At 39.8% G+C, this 20,404-nt stretch overlaps 1 protein-coding gene across 3 annotated transcripts in view; it reads right to left on the reverse strand.

Annotated features, from left to right (window-relative positions):
- Nucleotides 1-20,404, reverse strand: part of LOC149320001 (cytoplasmic dynein 2 heavy chain 1-like) — a 261,670-nt gene that overhangs the window by 144,099 nt on the left and 97,167 nt on the right. For all 3 annotated transcript variants that reach the window (XM_089512748.1, XM_089512747.1, XM_089512749.1), the window contains exons 60-67: nt 17,447-17,533; nt 17,132-17,258; nt 14,029-14,170; nt 11,229-11,338; nt 10,368-10,466; nt 8,273-8,396; nt 2,557-2,720; nt 1,669-1,788 (exon numbers count right to left, since the gene is read on the reverse strand). In XM_089512748.1, the coding sequence (XP_089368874.1) occupies nt 1,669-1,788; nt 2,557-2,720; nt 8,273-8,396; nt 10,368-10,466; nt 11,229-11,338; nt 14,029-14,170; nt 17,132-17,258; nt 17,447-17,533 (973 nt within the window). The remainder of the gene's footprint in view (nt 1-1,668; nt 1,789-2,556; nt 2,721-8,272; nt 8,397-10,367; nt 10,467-11,228; nt 11,339-14,028; nt 14,171-17,131; nt 17,259-17,446; nt 17,534-20,404) is intronic.

Genomic DNA, 20,404 nt, shown 5'->3' on the forward strand with positions numbered 1-20,404 from the left:
TAAACATTCTCTGAAAATGCCAGCCACAGATTCTGGCAAAACATCAGGAAGAAACTCTTCTAGAACATGGCCACATAGCCCGAAAAACCCACAAAAAACTACCAAAGCACTTTATTTTTTTTTAGGACTTGATTGTGTTTTTATGCTGGGGGGAGGGTTGGGGATTTTGGAATATTAATGCATTTCTCTTTTAATTGTATATTATTTTACTGCTGTAATCCACTTGGATTCCCTGAGATTAAGCAGAATATAAACAACAACAACTATTATTATTGTTTATAATGATTAAGAACAACAGCACTGCTGAAACATTCATGCATGCATCCTTAAGAAAGGACTCTTTATAATGTTTCAGTAGTGATGGACAGAACTGATTCTTATGAGATTTAGTGCCACAGGGCCCTATGGGCCATGTTAATAATAATAATAATAATAATAATAATAATAATAATAATATGATTGATTTATATGCCGCCCAATCACTGGGAATCCGGGCAGCTTACAAAAGAGGGGATAATAGACAGTTCCCTGACCTCAGGCTTAGAATCTAATAAGACACGACACAAAAGGAAAAGGGAATGGTGGTTGGGGGGGGGGGGGAGATCAGGTCCAGCAGTTCTTCTCTCCCTCTGAGGCCTAGACCAAGACAGATGGACTGGAGGGAGGGCTCTTCTTCTTCAGCCTAGCCCTGATGGAGCTGGGCCAGACTAATTCTCTCCCTCCCAAGCCGAAAGGTGAGGCGGCAACTGAAAAGGCCTTGTGCCATATAGCCTACAAGGGCACATTGCTGTCTGAAGAGTCTCTAAGCAAGGATTCCCTTGCAATTTCTGAAAGGTAGTGGGGTCCTAGAAGGAATGTGTATATGAGGCAGGCATGCATCTACTCATTCTATTTGCATATTTTGATTTTTATGTATCCAATAATATTCCCTATTAGATATTTCTGTGTTGCTATGGGTCAAAAGATCCTATAGCAGTGTTTCCTAAACTTTGGCCCTATACAGACAGCCAAAATAAAGCTGCTTCGAGTCACTTTGGAGGTATGGTGTTTACATGATGCATGCATCCTAAGAGTCCGGAAGCTGCACCGAAGCTGCACTCCAGTCCTTAGGACTGGACCACGGCTTTGGTGTGGCTTCTGGACTCTTAGGATGCATGTATCATTGAAACACCATACCTCCAAAGTGACTCGAAGCAGCTTTATTTTGGCTGTCTGTATCAGGCCTTTGATCCTCCAGATGTTTTGGACTTCAGTTTCCAGAATTCTTGATTATTGACCAAATGGGCTGAGGCTTCTTGGAGCTGAAGTCCAAAACACCATAAAGACCAAAATTGGGAACTACTGCCTTATTGGTTTTTATACTCAGAACATGGACAAATTCATACATGTGGTCTGAAAGCATGTGAGTCACCTTGGGTCCCTCCAGGGAGAAAAATGGCATATACATAAAATAAATAAATAAATAAGCTGGGGGATACCGGAATGTTGGAGTGGGGCACTCCTCAATTTTGGATTAAAAACTAGCTACACTCTAATTCTATACCGATTTATCCGGAAGTACATTTCATTGTTTACAATGTGGTTTACTTCTCTATGGACATATAAAGCTACACAGTTAAGCATGCTATTTTTAACATAAGTGATTATTCTTAAACCTGTGAATATTACCTCCAACAGTGATTCTTCCAGTTTTGCTAACTGTATCTTTTTATCCTCTTCCTGCTGTAATAATTTTGTTTTCTGTTCTTCCAAATCTGGTTTTTCATGCTGGATAGTCAAAGCTAAAAGCTGAAAGGCAAACAGCACAAGATAACGATACACACTTTGGAAACACTTGGAATAATTTTCAAACATATGTTAATTCCTCTTATTACTACTACTGCTACTACTACTACTTATTTATATCCCGCCTTCCTACCAGTACAGGGTCTCAAGGTGGCTATCCTCTAGTGTTTTTCATACTTCATTTTATGTTATTCTGGAAGGTTCCTTTATCGTTAAGCATATTTGTGTTGTTGTAAAGTACTGTAACCAGGAGAGAAGTACAAGGAAGCTGCTCTATACAAGTAAACCCCTCTGCTCATAGCTTTTTATGTGACAACTTCAGTGTAAAAGGAATATAATACTAATAAAAGGAAGAGTGAGGCATTGCAGACTGCAGGAGAATGCCACATATATGTCAGAAGCCCACATAAACCACTGGTCTGAACAGGTATTGTGCAGCTTTTCTTCAGACCAGAGATTCAGAAGGACTCTCACACCTTTCCCTTCCACATTAAGTATATATTTTTCACAATTTACTTCAGTGAAGTAGAATTTTCTAATCTAATCAAGAACAAGTTAATTAAAATAGTTCCCCTCTTTCCTCATTTTAAAAAGCACCAGGAGATATCAGCAGGATTAAACCAATTAACATACTACCCATATTTGTCATACATTTATGTTACCTAAGCCAGTTTGAGGGAAACAAACAGGATCTTTCAAAATTATATAAAGACTTGTTCCCCCCACCCCCCTTAAAATGGAAAGCATAGTGAAAGAGTTAAGAATGCTTACCTGTCCCCTTAAGCCACTTCGTGTTATTGTAAAGTTAACCTCTGTAACAATAGAAGCTGCATCTGGTGGGATGCATGGATTTGGGTTTCTTGTTGACAGAAATAGGCGGAATTCTTCATTATAGTCTATTACTTTGTCACCTATTTGCACAACATATCGTGGTCCTGCAGAAGGGAGAAAAACTCTGCTCTAGGAGACAAGTGCAAAATGGTACACCAGTGAAGTCAAATGTTCACTTAAAATTTATCAAAGTCACCAACTTAAGAATGTGCCTGCTGTGGGGGGATGGATTATGCACAAACTTCTTCTGTTGGCTGAAATGCCCTTCTACCAGCAGAACCCTTTTTTGCTAGGTGATCTCAGAAATCTGTTAACAGAACTGCTTTTTCTGGCTAATCTACCAGCAGAAGAACCAAAAATAAAGAGTGGATAAAAGGCACAGCCAGCTTGGCCATGAAATCCACTGGGTGATCTTGGGCAGTCACAGGCTCCCAGTCTCAGAGGAAGGTAATGGCAAACCTCCTCTAAAAAAAAAAACCTTGCCAAGATAACCCCATGGATCATTACTGAAACACTGAAAATGTTTAGGGTCATCATAAATTGGAAATTACTTGAAGGCACACAACAACAAAAACAACAAAGAGTCAGGGTGAGGGAGGAGCTGAATTGGGCCAGATCCAGCCCCCCCAAGGATACAGCCACAACGACAGCACAAAATGAGACGAGAACAAGGGTAGCCCTAAGTAATTTTCCAAATCCCTAGACTTCAGGACACCTTCAGATGGCTTATTTTCAGTTTAGCTGGGTTTGCCTATCCTTGGCATGGAGGACAAGTGATTTAAAAAAAAAACATTTTAGATGCTCCACTTTCTTTAAAAAAAATGATTTCTATTACTACCACCACCACTTCTACAAGTACCACATTGTTCATATGCAAGCAAGGTGGGCAAGAAAATGACAGAGAGCCCATTCCCTATCTCCTCCTAAATTGATAATTCCAGCAGTTACAGAGCTATTTTGGAATAAAGTACCTGTCAACTTCAGCCAACATGGTAAAAAGTCGGGAATGATAGGTATCTGGAAAGAACCACCCAGATTGGGCCAGAGGCCAATTTTCCACCCTAGCCCCCCAAATGCATCAAATATCTCTGTCCTTATCTTCACCTTCAGAATGGCTTTCTCCTTCAAAATCACTTTGTGTGACCATATCACTTTGTGTGACCATGCTGAAGGAGATATACCAGGAAAATAGAGTACTGAAGAAGGAAGGGACAAAGGCTGAGAGGCTAGGTGGGCTAGGGAGGAGGAGTTTGCATTTATTTGGGTTGGATTTAACTGCAATTTGTATCTGAAAATCATCTCATTTTTTAAAAAAAATATAGGTTCAGGAGCTTCATGGAACTGGTGGGGGTTTCAAGGGTCGCAAAAGCCCTATATGGCTTGGGTCCAGGCTATCTGGCAGACCATCTCTCAGTATATGTATACAGGAGGGGCTGTTCTCTCAGTCCCACCACTTTCACAAACATACTTGGTGGAGATACAAGAGAGGGCCTTCTCAGTGGCTTCCCCTAGACAATGGAACTGTCCTACCATTGAGAGGCAAAGAGCTTTTTTTGTTGTTGCTCTGGCAGGCTTTTAAATCAGCTTTCTGATTTAAAAAGTTTTTAAAAGAAAGTTTTAAAAGAGTGGACAGAGGGTGCTACATTAGTTTTAGACTTAACTGTTTTAATCATGAAGTATTTTAATTACTTTTTATTTTTTAATAGCATTTTATTTTTTAAGTGTAGTTTTAAATCATTTTAATATTGTTTAATATTGTAATATATTAATGCTAATTCTCCCACATCTGTGTTGGTGGAGAGGAAAATTGCTCTCTTATTACCAAATGCATCCTCACATATTTTTAGTATTACATAGTATACTTTCCATTAGTTTTTCTAAAGAATGACCATAAAATCCTTTTCACACGTTTCCCCCCTTTAGCAGTTACTCTGTGGCAATTCTGTTAATGTTGGCCCTCCATATACATGGATTGTTCTTTCACAAATTCAATCATCCATGGCTTGAATATTTAAAAAAAAATCCAAAAAGAAAAACTTTGCTTTTGCCATTTTATATAAGGGACACCATTTTACAATACCACTGTATATAATGTGTCTTGAGCATCTATGGATCCAAGGGCCTCCTGTATAACAAAAATAGCAATCCTACACTTGGCTTATTCTTCTAGAGAACAGGTTGTTAGAATGGGTAAGTAACTTTGCGTGATAGAATTTTCACTTAACAGCAAAATGCCAAGTAAGTTTTGATACTTTTAAAATCCGGGGGGGGGGGGGGGGGGAGGGACCATAACCTTATCACTTATTTAATGAGAATAGATGGAAAAGAATGAAGTATATATTGTAGTATAGTGTGGTTCTTTGCAACAATTATAATGGTCCAAATCTTGCCAAAACCAAATATTGCTGAAATATAACTGGGCTATTTAAAGGAATTATAAAGGCACTGGAAAACATATAGGAAGCAAAACAGCTTATAGGATGATACGGAACATTTTCCTCATTAAAGGAAGTATAAGGAACACCCTTTGCCTACCTGGCATGACTTTCATATTTTTCCTAAGAGCAAAGGCGGTGAGTACTGGCCTTAGTATAAACAATCAGCAGGCAAATCATTTCAGGTGAAGCTTGTATGCTAGAGTTTTCTTTCTCTGCCACATAATTTCCACCTGCATGTTGTAAAAATGTCTATTCCCAAATAGAATCTATACAACTACTAAGTCACTCCAAAATATATCTTATATTTTTCCTATCAGGCTGTGAAACATTATCAATACACGACTGTCAGAAGCAAAGTAATGAAGAACCCAGGATCTAGACAAACAGACAGACAGACAGACAGCACACTCACAGGAAAGAACAACTGTAGATGAGGATCAGAAGAGAATTTTGCACAGCAAAATTATTCCTATTTCCTAAATGAGGCCAGATCAGATACTGGTGTTCAAAAGACCAGAAAGATGGCAGGGCTATTAGTGAGTACTTACAACCCAAGCAGCAGGAACAAAACAGAATTGGATGGAATTTACTCTTATAACCTCACATTATTGTAGGATAAGAAGCAGATATACAAATAGATACAGATTATTTTTTGTGGGAGGTTTTGGGCTATGAGGCCATGTTCTAGAAGTGTTTGCTCCTGATATAGATCAATGTATTCATTGATTTAAAATAAGTTTTCCACTTGCACCAGAGATTTCCTAGCCAAATCTGAAAGTGCACACTAATTGGCTGACATAACTATTAAAACATGTTGATCCAAAGCTTAAAAGAATCCTTATGCTGCCAAGGAGTGTAATGAAAAAGCTTTGTGTCTAGTGCCCAGAATCTGCTCTGTTGCAGTATCCATCTGTTTTGACACAAAACAACACCATTGTGCAATTAATGGAATTCTGCTCCTCTTTGTGTTCTGGCATCTATTATTTAGCATTTATTTTATTTAAAGCATTTATCTATTACCTGTCAGCCCATTAGGGTCCCTGAAGCAATGTCTCTTGGAGACAGAGGACTGATTCTAATAACAGTGAAAAAATTCCAGTCCTGTCATCAAAATTTAGCCAAAAATAATAAATATGCATCACATTACATGGACACAGTGGCCTGAATCTTGGACACGGTGGCCTGAATCTTACAAGTTTTTCCTAAACAGATTAGGTCACTGAACAAATGTTGGCTAATGACTAAATAAATAAATAAACACAACTGATTTAATAGTCTTTTCTAATTGGAACTAACAATAGATTCAGGGTCATATAAAATAATAAGCACTTCACACTTCTTCTCTCATACAAAGAACTGCCTTGAATTTAGCAGTCCATCAAGAGAGCTATATCAGCAATGTCCAATTATTTGTGACTTTTTTTCTTTATAACAGAAACCAAACCTTTACTGAATTCTGCTTGAAAAACCAAAGACAAATAGTTTTAAGAAACTATTAACTGTTCAGTTTGTTTGTATGAAAATAAAATATTTTGCAATAATAAAATATAATTTGTTTCTGTGGTCACATAGTTCCAAGACAATTAAACCTAGACAACTTAAATGGGACCTGCAGTATGCACACCAGGGCATAATCTTGTCCTTAATATGTATTAATTTTAATGTGTTTGTGTGTTTGAAGGCTTCAGTCTTAGGTGGCCGATTTCCATAACCAGTGTGTATGTATATGTGTGTATATATGTGTGTATATATGAAGTTGATACAGTTTGGAACAAGAGAAGTCACCCTCCTGCTGTGGGAGAGCTAGAATAGAATCAGCAAACATGTTCTCAGAGGGCTCTAGGGGTAGTTCACAGCAGCAGGTTTCCAGAGAACCAGGTGTCCAACACTGACAATTGTACAATTTTGCTTAAAGTCTTTAGTCTACCAAATAATTCTAAACTGTGTGAAGCAGGATACTTTCACTGAGTTCTTCCACTAACTATTGACCAATTTAAGCTTGGAAAACGCCTTGCCTAGTCTGATAATGTGGTCAAATATTAGTGTGTGAGGGTGTGTGTGTGTACGTGCCCATGTTAGTCAAGACAGTGAAATCTAGGCACTGAAATTTAGCAATTAAGGGTCTAAGGAGATCTTAAGAATGTAAGCTTTTGGAGTTTGCTTTTTTAAATGGATTAATTTTAGTTAATTGAAATATGTCTGCATCCTGTAGCATAACAAGAAATGTGGAAGATGTAGTTAGGCCTTATACTCTCATTTATTCAAAGGACTTCTATGTAAATTCATGAAGTTAGAGATACTGTAGGGAAAACAGCATACTGCCTGAGATGGTTGCTTTCCTCTACAGGGATCCTGTACCCTTCAAAAATCAAGAAGGGAAGGGAGAGGGAAAATCCTTCTGGTCGGGGAGGCAGAATGAGCAGAGAGAAAGGCTGAGCACTAAGATGGAGAAATAAAGAAAACAGTAAGAAAGGAAAGATCAGGTTGGGGATTCAGAGAGAGAGAGAGCAGAGGGGAAGAGAAGGAGAACTTTAAGAGGCAAAGGGAGAGAAAACACTAAAGTGAGTGAAAAGAAAAACACAACAGTTAACTCTGTGGGAGAGAGAAAAGCATCAGGATATGTAGGTGGATGAGGGAAAACAAATACCTTATATGTCATTGGGTGAATGAAGGGAAATAAATAAATGTAAAATCATATTAATCCAGTGTAATGCCTCTTCTTGTTTCAATCATCTGGCTACTTTCCTATTTCATTCAAATATCGTACTGTCTCTCCTGTCCTCAAAAGCACTTGTCCTGGCCCATCTACGCTTTCCAACTACTGCCAATTTCCTTTCTATCCTTTGCCTTCGATTCCTGAGTAAGATGTTTATTCCCACTATTTTGCCTTTCCCTTCATTGGCCTTTTCTTATGAAGTCCCCTTGAAGTTTTCCATGAATATATTGTCAACTATCCTCTTTCCAATGCAGCTAACTTCTTTGTTTACTCAGTCTCCACTGAAACCACTTAAAAATCTCTCAACAATGTGTCTCCTAGTGACCAAAGTCATCAAATCCCATTAATAAAAATTGCATACATTTTAAAAAATGATATTCTTTAATATGCATTTTATACACCCAAGCTGCAGAGCTATTCTGAATGGTTCAATGGTTTGTCTTTTTATCTGAAAGCAGAACAACTATCATATATGCCTAAACATTATGAGTTGGAAATCTACCTTGTGCAACAAGGTCCTTTCTGAGCAATGGATAAAGCACAGGCTCTACTCCATCCATTTCCTGTATAATTAGGGTCTTCCCAAATCGCACAGCCAGTTCAAGAGCATTAATGAAGTTGGCATCCTGCAGAAACAAAATTTCATAACCACTGATTATTCCAGTTCACTATTAATTAGAATTTTAATACAAATTCACCTGCAGAGAAAAAGAAGGATAAAGACATAAAGAAGGCAATTTCAGGGTCAGGAAATATGTAAACAAGAAACTGTGAAATAAGCCCACAGTGCTCTAAATTAGTTAGAGGAGTGAAATACATCAAAGTGTTGCTCCCCTGTAGAAACATGCTTTATGAGCAGGATACTGACAGGAAGAAAAGAACCCAATATTGGTGGTAGCTGGGAACAGTCTAGATACATTTAAGATGCAGCAGAATTTGGGCTATATAAGGAAATGGTAGAGCTGTATGTGGATTAAAACTAGTATGTATTTGGACAGTTGAAAATCTTTATCTTATAAATAGAAAAGGGCCATGTTCAAACACCAGAAAATGAGAATCACAACATGGTGAGGGAGTATATATGGTACTCCCTCACCATGTTATTATTCTCATCTTCTGGTGTTTGAACATGGCCCTTTTTCATTTATAAAATAAAGATTTTGTTGACCATATGTATAAGTTGAGGGCAGGTTTTGGGGCCAAAATTAGGGATTTTGATATGACCTGTGGATAAGTTAACAGTAAAACTTAGAGTCTCAGGACCCTTCCTCCCCCTCTGCAGCCTAGATGACCCTTCAGGAGACAGTAGGATGGGGAGGAAGCTTGAATGGTGAGCACCTGCCCCCATCTTCCTCCTCCACAGCCCAGATGTCCCCTCGGGGGATAGTCAAGCTGGGGATGAAATTTCAGGGGTGAATGCTTGCCTTCCCACCTCCTCCCCAACCTAGTTGTCTCCTGTGGGGCAGCCAGGCTGGGGATGAGGCTTGGGGGACCAGAGTTTACCCTGCCTCCTCCTCCCATCCTGGCTGTCCTCCGAGGGACAGCCAGGCTGAGGACAAGGCTTCAGGGATGAGGGTTTGCCCTCCCTCCTCCTCCTCCCCACGCCAGCTGTCCTCCGTGTAGCAACCAAGCTGGGGACAAGGCTTGAGAGGCTAAGGCTTGGCCTCTCCTCCTCCCCACTCTGGGTGTTCTCTGATAGACAGCCAGGCTCAAGGACAAGACTTCGGGAGCAAGGACATGGCTGTCTCCTGAGAGGCAGTGAAGCTGGGGATGAGGCTTGAAGGGCGAGAACTTGCCCTGCTCCCTCCTCCTCAGCCTAGTTGTCCCTTCGGAAGCCCCACACTGGGGAAGAGAGTATTACCATACTGACTCATGTGTAAGTCAATCCAGATTTTGGGGGTCAATTTTTGGACAATACTTTTTGACTTATACATGACTTATACAATAATAATAATAATAATAATAATAATAATAATTTTTATTTCTATCTCCCACCTCTCCCATTGGATCGAAGCGGGATATATGACAGGTATGTCAATCCAGATTTTTGGGGTCAATTTTTGGACAATATTTTTGACTTATATACGAGCATATATAAGGTAAGGTCCACCCTTTCTAACTAAGCAAATCATGCTGCATATGGTGCAAATACTCCTTGTGAATGCCTGATTTACAAACATCCATCTCAAAGAAAGGGGGGAACTGAGTGTTTCTAAGGAGACCTTAGGTTATATGCAACACTATCAGAGTAGAAGATGAGGTGAATACACCTTAACTACCACTATGTAAAGACTCTTCCTGGTCCTGGGAATGCTGTAAATGATGCCCAAGTACAAGTGATATGAAAGAATTTATCTTCATGTAAGGGAAAGTTCCAAGCACTCAGGAACATTTGATGAGGGATATTTGTAAATCAAGCCAAAAACAAAACAAAACAAAACAAAACACCTGAGTAGCTTCAAAAGACAATGGGTATAACAACATATCCTGTAATGCAGGAGTTGTACAAAGTCTGTATCATTCATTTTAAATAAAAATGGTAAACAAAAAATTATTTGTTCAGCATCACAAAACAATCTACAGGGTTTAAGCAGGACCTGCTGATTGATGATTTCCAAGCGTGATTCTTTCAAATGTGTTTTCAGCCATTCTGTAGCTCTGGAAGAAGGGTCTATCAAAAATGGACAAACCTTACTCTGTCAATAGGAGAGAGAGAGAGAGAGAGAGAGTATGAACTATATTTAAAACATACAGGCATATGATTTACATTTTATTTTCTCTTCCCAATCCACCCAAAATTTGTAAAATAAAGTAAGGAAAATTGCAAAAGTTGGTACTGAGGACAAAAAAGAAAACACCGGAAGAGGAGGAAAGGAGTGAGGAATTCATGGATAAAATTACTGATGATCACTTGACTAATGCCACTGTGGTAGCATGAGGAGAGATAGCCAATGAGACTGTGGACTGCACAGAGAATTAAACCTTTAACTTCTATCTTGTATTATTATCTATTGTTTTATATGTATTTTGTAGAATTTGGCAGGTTTCATTTTATCAATTTTATTGTTTGTATGTACAGCACTGTGTAAATCTACAGCACTCTATAAATAAAGTATAATAATAATAATTGTTATTATTATTATTTAACTCTTGAATGGTGCATTGGTAGATTTTTTGGGGACGGATCCTGAAGTGTTCCTGACAACGCAGTCAAACATTCACACGATCTGTTGTTCACTTCAACTTCTGTAACATCAAGTAAAGGCAGAGAACGGTTTAAAAAATTATACCAATTAGAGAAAGGGCAACTTTTTTTCACTCACACCCAAAGAAAACTGGGCTAATTATAAAGACTTAACAACTGAATGGCCATTTTACTGGACACAACATGGTAATACGAATTCAGCATCATATTAGATAGACATGTCAGAAAAAAATTTAAAAGTCATACAATTTACCTGCAAGATCACAAGGGCATTTTCTATTGACAGATCATCAGAAGGTAAACCTTCACTTTTCCAGATCAACTGCTCACTTTCTGTGCATAGGAACCGTCTAAGATCAAATTCTAAGAATCAGAAGATACATCTCTTAATTCCTTTGAACTTGCTGGAGCATTCTACATGTATAATACTTCCCCCTAAAGTATCTAGAATATATTGAACTGTGGTAACTTATCATGCATTATATTTTTGAGTTATTTTATTACTTGGAATTAGAATTGGATTTCTGATATCTTATCCTCCTGGGATCATGACATTTCTGTACCAGAATGACATAGAAGAAGATAGAAACAAACTACTGATGCAAACACTGTGACCAGACTGTTGTTTACTGTTGTGATCATGCTTCAGGATCAAACACTCCAGCAAACTGCACCTAGCTCTAGTTTGGAGACAAATACAGGAGATAATTTGGAGGGTGGGGGTGAAATTTCAGATCTTTGTTCACATCTGCAAAAGGCATTTTATACTAAAAAAATTAGTCTGGAAAAGCTCTAAATTATTTCGAGGCGGCTCAAATAAATGGTTTTATATTTCTGAACCTAACAATGAATAAAATACACTACAGTAAGGGTCATCTTATTATAGTGTCAAGATAAGGCAAGCTTTGAAGGCATATTTTATCTAATTTTTGCTCAGTGACACTTTTGATGCTAAAGGAAATATTATTTAATCTTGCAGACAGAATATATTTCTCCTGAATCAAGTGAGTCACTCATCTATTAGGAATGACTAAAGTAGTTGTAAGTAAAATAATTATTCCTTCCATTTCTAACTCTGTCAAAGATGTTATCTTTATCTTCAGTCAGTCTGTTATCTTAGATCTACTTTAGAGGATTTGTTTTAGCCTGAGCTAAAAAGTAGATTTGGTAAATTCCTAGGAGCTGTGAATTATAAAATTTCTTTCCCAAGGTGGTATCATTTCCCCCACATATCTATTAACAGAATTTGATCCTCCATGGCAGGGACTACATATATCTCCAAGAGCAGATGGTTTCTCAGTTTAAAAAAGATATAAAAATAGACTGGTGTGCAATCAATCACCAGGAAGACCAACAGATTTTATGTAAATTGACCCCTGCCCCCTCAAAAAACTCAGCATGGTATAGTAGTTCACGTGTTGGACTAGGGCTCCAGATACCAGGGTTCAAATCCACTCACAAAAACTCATTGAGTGACTTTGGGCAAGTCACACTCTCTCAGCCTCAGATGATGGCAATGGCAAATCCCCTTTTCTGCCAAGAAAACCCTGTGATAGGTTGGCCTTGGGGTCTCCATAAATCAGAAACAACTTGAAGGCAAAGAAGACACACACACACACACACACACACACACACACAGGCAAATGCACATAGTGGTGCTCAACTATGGAGCACTGGCATTTCTCAAGAAGCATGGTTAGTTCAAAAATGTGTGATCTGTTTCTTAAAGGAACAGGCCTTCATCGCACAGGGATCAATCTAAGTTAATTCAATACCCAATCACAACTGACTCACTGAATAAGTGTGACTTCTTAAGTCAAAACTTGCTAAATCCCATAGATTCAATGAGTCTACCTTTATTGGATCTAATAACTGGATTCAGTCCACAGACCCACTTTGCTAGGATTCCAGGTCACAAAAAGTTGCCTACAGCAGTCCAAAAATAGATTAATTGCCACTGTTTCAATTTTGCCATTATCTGGTAAAGGAAGAATGTGAGCATTGCTAGGTTAGTAGTTTTGTATTGTTTTCTCCAGCTCCAGTTGGGATGGGCTCTGAAAGCGATCTTTCACCCCACCCCTCTGTTGACTAGAGGTCCACTGCAATAGAACTGGAGGATTTCAAGTTACACTGTGCTTCCTTGCATGCATGTATGTATACAGTGCGCTTGTGCCTTGCACGGACGCATTTTACACGGCTTCCAGCTTACATGGAAGCCGCTTGGGGAGGGAAACAATGACTGCTCTACCACATGCACAAGCCCCATTATATCCTATGGGGCTTGAGCATAGGCAGATTTTCCCTTACGTGGGGGGGATCTGGAATGGATTCCCTGCGTAAGGATATAAATACTGTATATGTATTTAATATATCTTCTTTCTCCCGAATTGGACTCAAGGCAGCTCACAAAAATGCTTAAAAACAACAATAAAAAGTAAATTTCTAAAACACAATTAAAACACCTTAAATTGAGGCGCGTTACAGATGCGCCGAAGGGGCGTGCTAGGGTTAGGAAGGGGTGTATTAGGGTTGAGAAGGGGCGTCGTTTCCAGACGCCCCTCAACCTTAGTACGGACCGAGTCCGTACAAAATGGCAGCGCCCATCCACACAGGGGCCGCCATTTTGACGTCACGGACACGTAGCGTTCGGACGTCGCGCGGCAGAAGTGACACTGCGAGTGCGAGACTAGCGCCTCGCGGCGCCACTTCCAAGGCGCTGAAAGAAGCGCCATTTCAGTGCTTCTTTCTTGCTGCGCCCGGGAACTGCGCAGTTTGGCCGCTGCGGTTCCCGGATGCAGCAACCGCCGGCGGCGGCAGAGCTCCCTTCTTGGGCGCTCTATAACGCGCCATAATTATTTAAAATTATAAAACCATTAAAAACATGCCATAAAAAACAACCCAATAAGAAGCCTTTGTAGGTGAAACTATGTATTAAATGCCTACTTGAAAAAGCAAGCTTTTAAACCCTACTAGGAAAACAATGCTGCAGCATGTATTATGGTTTGGTAATACTAATTTATTTGTTGTCTTTTCATAGAAATAACAATATTTACTTTCTAGACCAGCTGATTTTGTCCATGAATCCAAGCTTGCTTTTCTTTGATCTTCTGGGGCAGAGGAAAGGTAAGTAATAAAAGCAGCAGATAGCTGAGCTCTCCTTGGCAGCGTACTCAATTCATCTGCTATCTCTGAGACCTAAAGAGAATAGTTTTCTGACATGATTATTTAAATTTAGTTTTCTGCTTAAAACACATTTCTCCATGAGTATGGAAGCATTGTTAATTGCTAATGTATCTATAAACACAGCCACCTGGTTAGTCTTGAATATATTCAGAGATAAACAATCAAAATGTGGGCTAGATATACTGTACAGTTTTATCAATTTTCAACATGCAGTAGCTACAATATCATTTACTGGCACTTTTCATGGTTAACTTGAAGAAGAAAGGGTGAAGTTTGCCCATCTCGTGAATTTTTAAAAATTGAATATTTTATTTGTTTTATAACAACAACATAAACAAACAATACAAAAATAATAAAAGGCCTTGAAGAGTCATATAAAAGCTGTGCAGAATAACAATCTCTACTGTTATTTTGTACAGCTTTTATATGACTCTTCAAGGCCTTTTGTTATTTTTGTACTGTTTGTTTATCAGTAATCAAGATTCTAAAATCATCACTCAAACTTTTCTGGTTGGTGGGTTCAGAGTTAGAGTGTCCTTCCAAAGAGTAATCTGGTGGGCAGGAGGTCCAATGTCGGGGGAGTTGTTGTTAATGCAGTCAATAAAAATTGACCAGTTTCCAAAAGAGGTGTGTGGTTTCCTTTGTTCATTATAGAGTCTGAAGGTGTCACAAAGTTTTTCCATTAACCAAGTGTCCCAAACCTTTGTCCACCAGTTAGTTATTTGTACATCCCCCGTTTTCCAGTTTCCTGCAATTACATTCCTAGCTGCTGCAATAAGAAATGTGATGAGCTTGCAATGTTTTAAATGGCTGTTTTGTTTACCAAAGATGGACAACAACAAAAGACCTGGACAAAAAGTTACATTTTGTTTTATAATAGAAGAAATTTGTGCTAGTATGACATTCCAAAAGTTTTTGATTTTATGACAGTTCCACCACATGTGCTCAAAGGAGCCAACAGTGTCACAGCCTCTCCAGCATTTTGGTGAGGCATTCCTCGTTATCTGAGATAACCGCACAGGAGTTAGGTACCACTTATATATTAATTTTGGAGTTGACTCTTTTGATAATGCTGATCTTGATTTATATGTAGGCAAGGTGCAAATGCATTCCCATGTGGCTTCAGAGATATCTAAATTCAGTTCCGATTGCCACATTATCCCAGCCATTATTGCCATAAAGATAATAAAGTAAAGGTAGCCCCTTGACATGAATGTCTAGTTGTAACTGACTGTGAGGAGTGATGCTCATCTCCTTTTCTAAGCCGAAAAAACAGCAATGTCTGAAGACTGCTCTGGTGGTCATGTGGCCAGAATGACTGCACCAAGCGCTGTTACTTTCCCACTTAAATGGTACCTATTTATCTACTTGCATTTGCATGCTTTCAATGCTAGGTTGGCAAACGCTGGGACTAGTGACGGGAGCTCACCCCATTATGCAGCACTCAAGCCTTGAACTTTCAACCTTCCAATCATCAGAATTGGCGTCTTAACCACTAAGCCACCACGTCCCCTTACTGCCATAAATAGATTGTATTAAATTTTTGTAAATGACAGCTGTCTCTCCCTTGCGACCACACCTTTTCCATGCAAAATGTTTCATAAAAGGTCATGGGGCAAAGGTAGTTCTCCTTTGACATTGTATGTCTTGAAAAAGACAGTACCTGTGATATTTGCATCCAACAGTAGCTGACCTGCCCCAGATCGTCTATCAAAATTTCTGCATTTTTGATTTTCCCATGTTTAAATAAATCAGCAAGTCTGTAAATACCACCCTTCTTCCAACCTTTAAATTGGTCTATTTTGCCTATGTCATAGACATGAGGGTGCAATAAGAATGGGAAGATAGGGGATGGTCTTGGAGCCAATATATGGATCCATTGTTTCCAAATAAAGAGAAAGTTATAAAGAAATAGTTTATTTCTTTTAAAACACTATGTGACTTAAGAGAGAAGAGCAATTTCAGTTCAGCCTTACTGTCCAGATCCATCTCCATAGACACCCAGTGAGCAGAGTCTACTTCCATTATTAATTGGGAGAGTTGGCTTAGTTGGAATGCATGATAATATAATTTAATATCTGGAATTGCTAAGCCCCCTGCTCTTGAGTTAGTACACCAAACGGATTTGGGGAACCTAGGCTGTTTTTTATCAAATATAAAATCTGCAGTCATTTTTTGCCAGAGTTTAAATTTGGAAAGGGCTGATGAGATAGGGATGGACTGAAATAGAAAAAATAAATAGCAATCCTCCCCAACAAAGAAAGGTTCAGATGTTTCCATTTTTTTAGTTTAGCCTTCATCCATTTAATAACAGGGTTGTAATTCCTGGGTATCAATTGAGGATATCTAAATATGTAGATCCAGAGAAACATAATTGCAAACCGGTGGTATTTGCCAGTGCGGTTTGGTCTGCAGTTGAGGTGTTTAAGTACATCAGTTTAGATTTTAAGTAGTTGATCTTAAGGCTGGAGTATTTTCCAAAAGTGTCTATCGTGTTCTTTATTTCAGGGAAAGATTTTTCAGGGTGTTGTACCACTAGTAAAATGTCATCTGCATATAGCATTATTTTGTGTTGGGTCTTGTCAGTGTGTGAACCTGTTATACTTAGGTTTGATCTGATGAGTTCAGCCAGAGGTTCTATATAGATTGCAAATAATATGGGTGATAGTGGTCATATGGTGAATTTTCATTCTGAGTCCGAGCCATCCCATAACTGAGTAACTACTATTGCAGCCTGGAGACAGGAAATCTTACTCTTACTTTCTCAGTGATGGAATATATCAAGATAGGAAGTTTTCTGTTGCCCTTAATTTGAAACATAAAATATTTAATATCCAGAACAGGAGATGTATAAAAGTAGAAGATACTGTAATTGTTTAAAAAGGAACCTACTTAGGAACACATAACAGATACATCACTCAACTTTGAGAAAGATAGCAATGGTACATTTTTAAGGAGGATTCATCCACCAACCTGAGTGTTCCATCTCTTATGCTCTCTATCAAGCTGTTTAATCAGTATTTCTGCAGCTTTCACAGTCTCTTGTGCTTTAGCAACTTCTGTTTCAAGCTTAGTTGCCTCACTTGTTCTGGCTTGGAACCTGTAGACCAAATACACATTTAAGCCATCTTCAATAACAACAGAATGTGCTTTGAAGTTAAGCTTAATTCTCATTTCAGAAGGAAAGCATTATTACAAAAACATCCCAGTTGTAATAGCTAAAATATTAAATTCCAATATAACAGGAGGGAGGGGAATCAAAAGCATTTTGAAGAAAAAAATACATACTTGTCTTTTAATTCAGCCACCTTTTGGCCAACAGAATTAACCAAATCTTCCAGCTTTTGTTTTCTTTCTTCTGTTTTCCTGAGATTACTGAAACATATGAGGAACATTTATTAAGATCCTTACCAATCAGGATGTAAAAAAAATGGGTGGCATTAGAAAGGTATATTAACAGCCGAAAGCACTTTTCAAAGACACAAATTGTTCCATAGATGGGAACTTAAATAATAATTTAAGCCATGACCTTCAAAGCATCTTCTCTCTGAGGACAAGAGGTATACCTCAGAGAAACAAGTTGGATGCTTGCACATAGAAGCATAAAATCTGCATTATGAGCTTTGTTTCAGAAGACAAGAGAAATCCATAAAAGCTCTCAGCATGTTTAAGGATGTGCAATTTTCTTAAATAATAATAAAATAAAACTTTTATTTATATCCCGCTTTTCTGTTACAAGACAATCAAAGCGGCTCACAACATATTAAAATCCACATTTACAAAATTATGTCCCAAATTCCCCCCCTTAAAACAGGATTAAACATGTACAATTAAAATATCTATTAAAAACACACACACAAATATATACACACACACACACACGAGGACAGAGTGGTGGGCTAATACATGATGTGGGGGGGAGGGGCAATCATTCTGTGGCCGGGCATTTTTATTCAGGAAAGGCCTGCTGGAAGAGATCCGTCTTGACAGCTTTTTAAAAGCTGTCTAAGCTGGCAATTTGACGGATCTCGTCCGGCAGAACATTCCACAATTTGGGAGCAATTGCAGAGAAGGCCCTCTGGGAGGTAGCAGTTAGTCTGGTTTTTAAAGGCTGCAATAGATTCCTCCCAGAGGACCTGAGGGTGCAGGGCGGATTATATGGAAGCAGGCGATCCCTCAAATAGGTTGGACCCAAGCCATGTAGGGCTTTAAAGGTTATAACCAACACCTTGTACTGTGCCCGGAAACTAATAGGCAGCCAGTGAAGAGATTTTAAGATGGGTGTTATTCGATCACTCCTAGTTTTTCCGGTGACCAGCCTGGCTGCCATATTTTGCACTAGTTGAAGTTTCCGGACTAGGCACAAGGGTAGCCTCATGTAGAGCACATTACAGAAATCAAGTCGTGAGGTTACCAGTGAATGTACAACAGTTTCTAGGTCCTTTACTTCCAGGAAAGGGCACAGCTGGCGTATCAGCCAAAGCTGATAACAGGCGCTCCTGATCGTCGCATTCACCTGATTTCTCATGTGAAGCGACGGATCTAGGAGCACCCCCAGACTGCGAACACAGTCCTTTGTGGAGATCGTGACCCCATCTAAGACTGGAGGTTGCAACCCTATACCTGTTTTGGGGGCCCCTACTGTAAGTACCTCCGTTTTGTCTGGATTCAGCTTGAGTTTGTTTTTCCTCATCCAGCCCATTACCGCTTCAAGACACTGATTGAGGGGAGAAATGCCATCTGTTGTCATAGCTGCTGATCGGGACATGGAGAAATATATTTGGGTGTCATCAGCGTACTGATAACACCCTGCCCCATGTCTGCGAATTATTTCTCCCAGCGGCTTCATATAAATGTTGAATAGCATCGGGGAGTATGGCACCTTGAGGGACGCCACATTTAAGCTCCGTTTTTAAGGAGAGACTCTCCCCGAGCATCACCCTCTGGAATCTACCTGAGAGGAAGGACCGGAACCACTGGAGTGCAGTGCCACCGATTCCTAACTCTCTCAGGCGTTCCAAGAGGATGTCATGATCTATTGTGTCAAAGGCCGCTGAGAGGTCTAGAAGCCCCAACAGGGTCACGCTTCCTCTGTCAATGCCTAGACGAAGATTGTCAGCCAGAGCAACCATGGCAGTCTCCACCCCAAATCCTGTCCTGAAGCCGGTCTGAAATGGGTCTAGATAATCAGTTTCATCCAAGATGGCTTGGAGTTGAAGAGCGACAGCCCTCTTGATCACCTTGCTCAAAAATGGCAGATGGGATACAGGCCTGTAGTTCTTCATATCCAGGGGGTCCAGGGAAGTTTTTTTCAGAAGCGGTCTAACAACCGCCTCCTTTAGGCAAGTTGGAACACTACCTTCCCTAAGGGATGCATTGATGACATCTCTAAGAAATGCCCTCAAGGCATCACCCCCCCCCCCCCCGGACAGCCAGCCATGTTGGGCAGAGATCGAGGGGACATGTCGTCTTCTTCACATTTCCAAGGATCTTGTCCACGTTATTGGTACTCACAAACTCAAACCGATCCAGTTTAACCTCAACAACGGGTTCACTGGACACCTCAACAGTCGATTCTGCTACAATCCCGGCATCCAGGTCGGCTCTTATCTGAGAGATTTTATCTGCGAAGTAGTTGTTAAAAGCATCAGAGCAGGCCGTTGTCGGGTTGAGCAAAGGGTTCTGTGTCAGTTCCCTTACCACCCTAAACAGCTCTGCTGGACGGGACTCCGCAGACACAATACGTGCAGAGGAGAAAGATCTCTGCGCTGCCTGTATCGCCTCTCTATAGGAACGGAGGAATTTCCTATGACGAGTTCTGTCAGATAAGAGTCGAGTGTCACGCCAGTCGCGCTCTAGTCGTTGTCCAACCCACTTCATTTTCCTCAGATCTTCCGTATACCATGATTTACAATTAGGAGCAGGTTGGAAAGGACGCTTGGGAGCAACTGTGCCGATAGCCTTGGCGGTATCGGTGTTCCAGGTATTAACCAAAGCTTCAACAGAATCACCAGCATTACCAACCAAGGAACCCTCTAAGGCTTTTTGCAATCCAATTGGTTCCATTAACTTTCGAGGGCGAACCATTCTACTGGGTCCTCCACGCCCGACGGGGCAAACTGTGGCTCTTAGTTCAGGCTTGACCAGGAAATGATCCGTCCACGACAGTGCAGTGGTACTAGTTACCTCTGCACACGGATAGTCCTGCTCCATACTAAAGACTGCATCGAGGGTATGACCTGCACA

This window comes from Sceloporus occidentalis, unplaced genomic scaffold (assembly GCF_023333645.1).
Source record: "Sceloporus occidentalis isolate IW3139 unplaced genomic scaffold, rSceOcc1.0.p SCAF_2, whole genome shotgun sequence".
Lineage (NCBI taxonomy): Eukaryota > Metazoa > Chordata > Lepidosauria > Squamata > Phrynosomatidae > Sceloporus > Sceloporus occidentalis.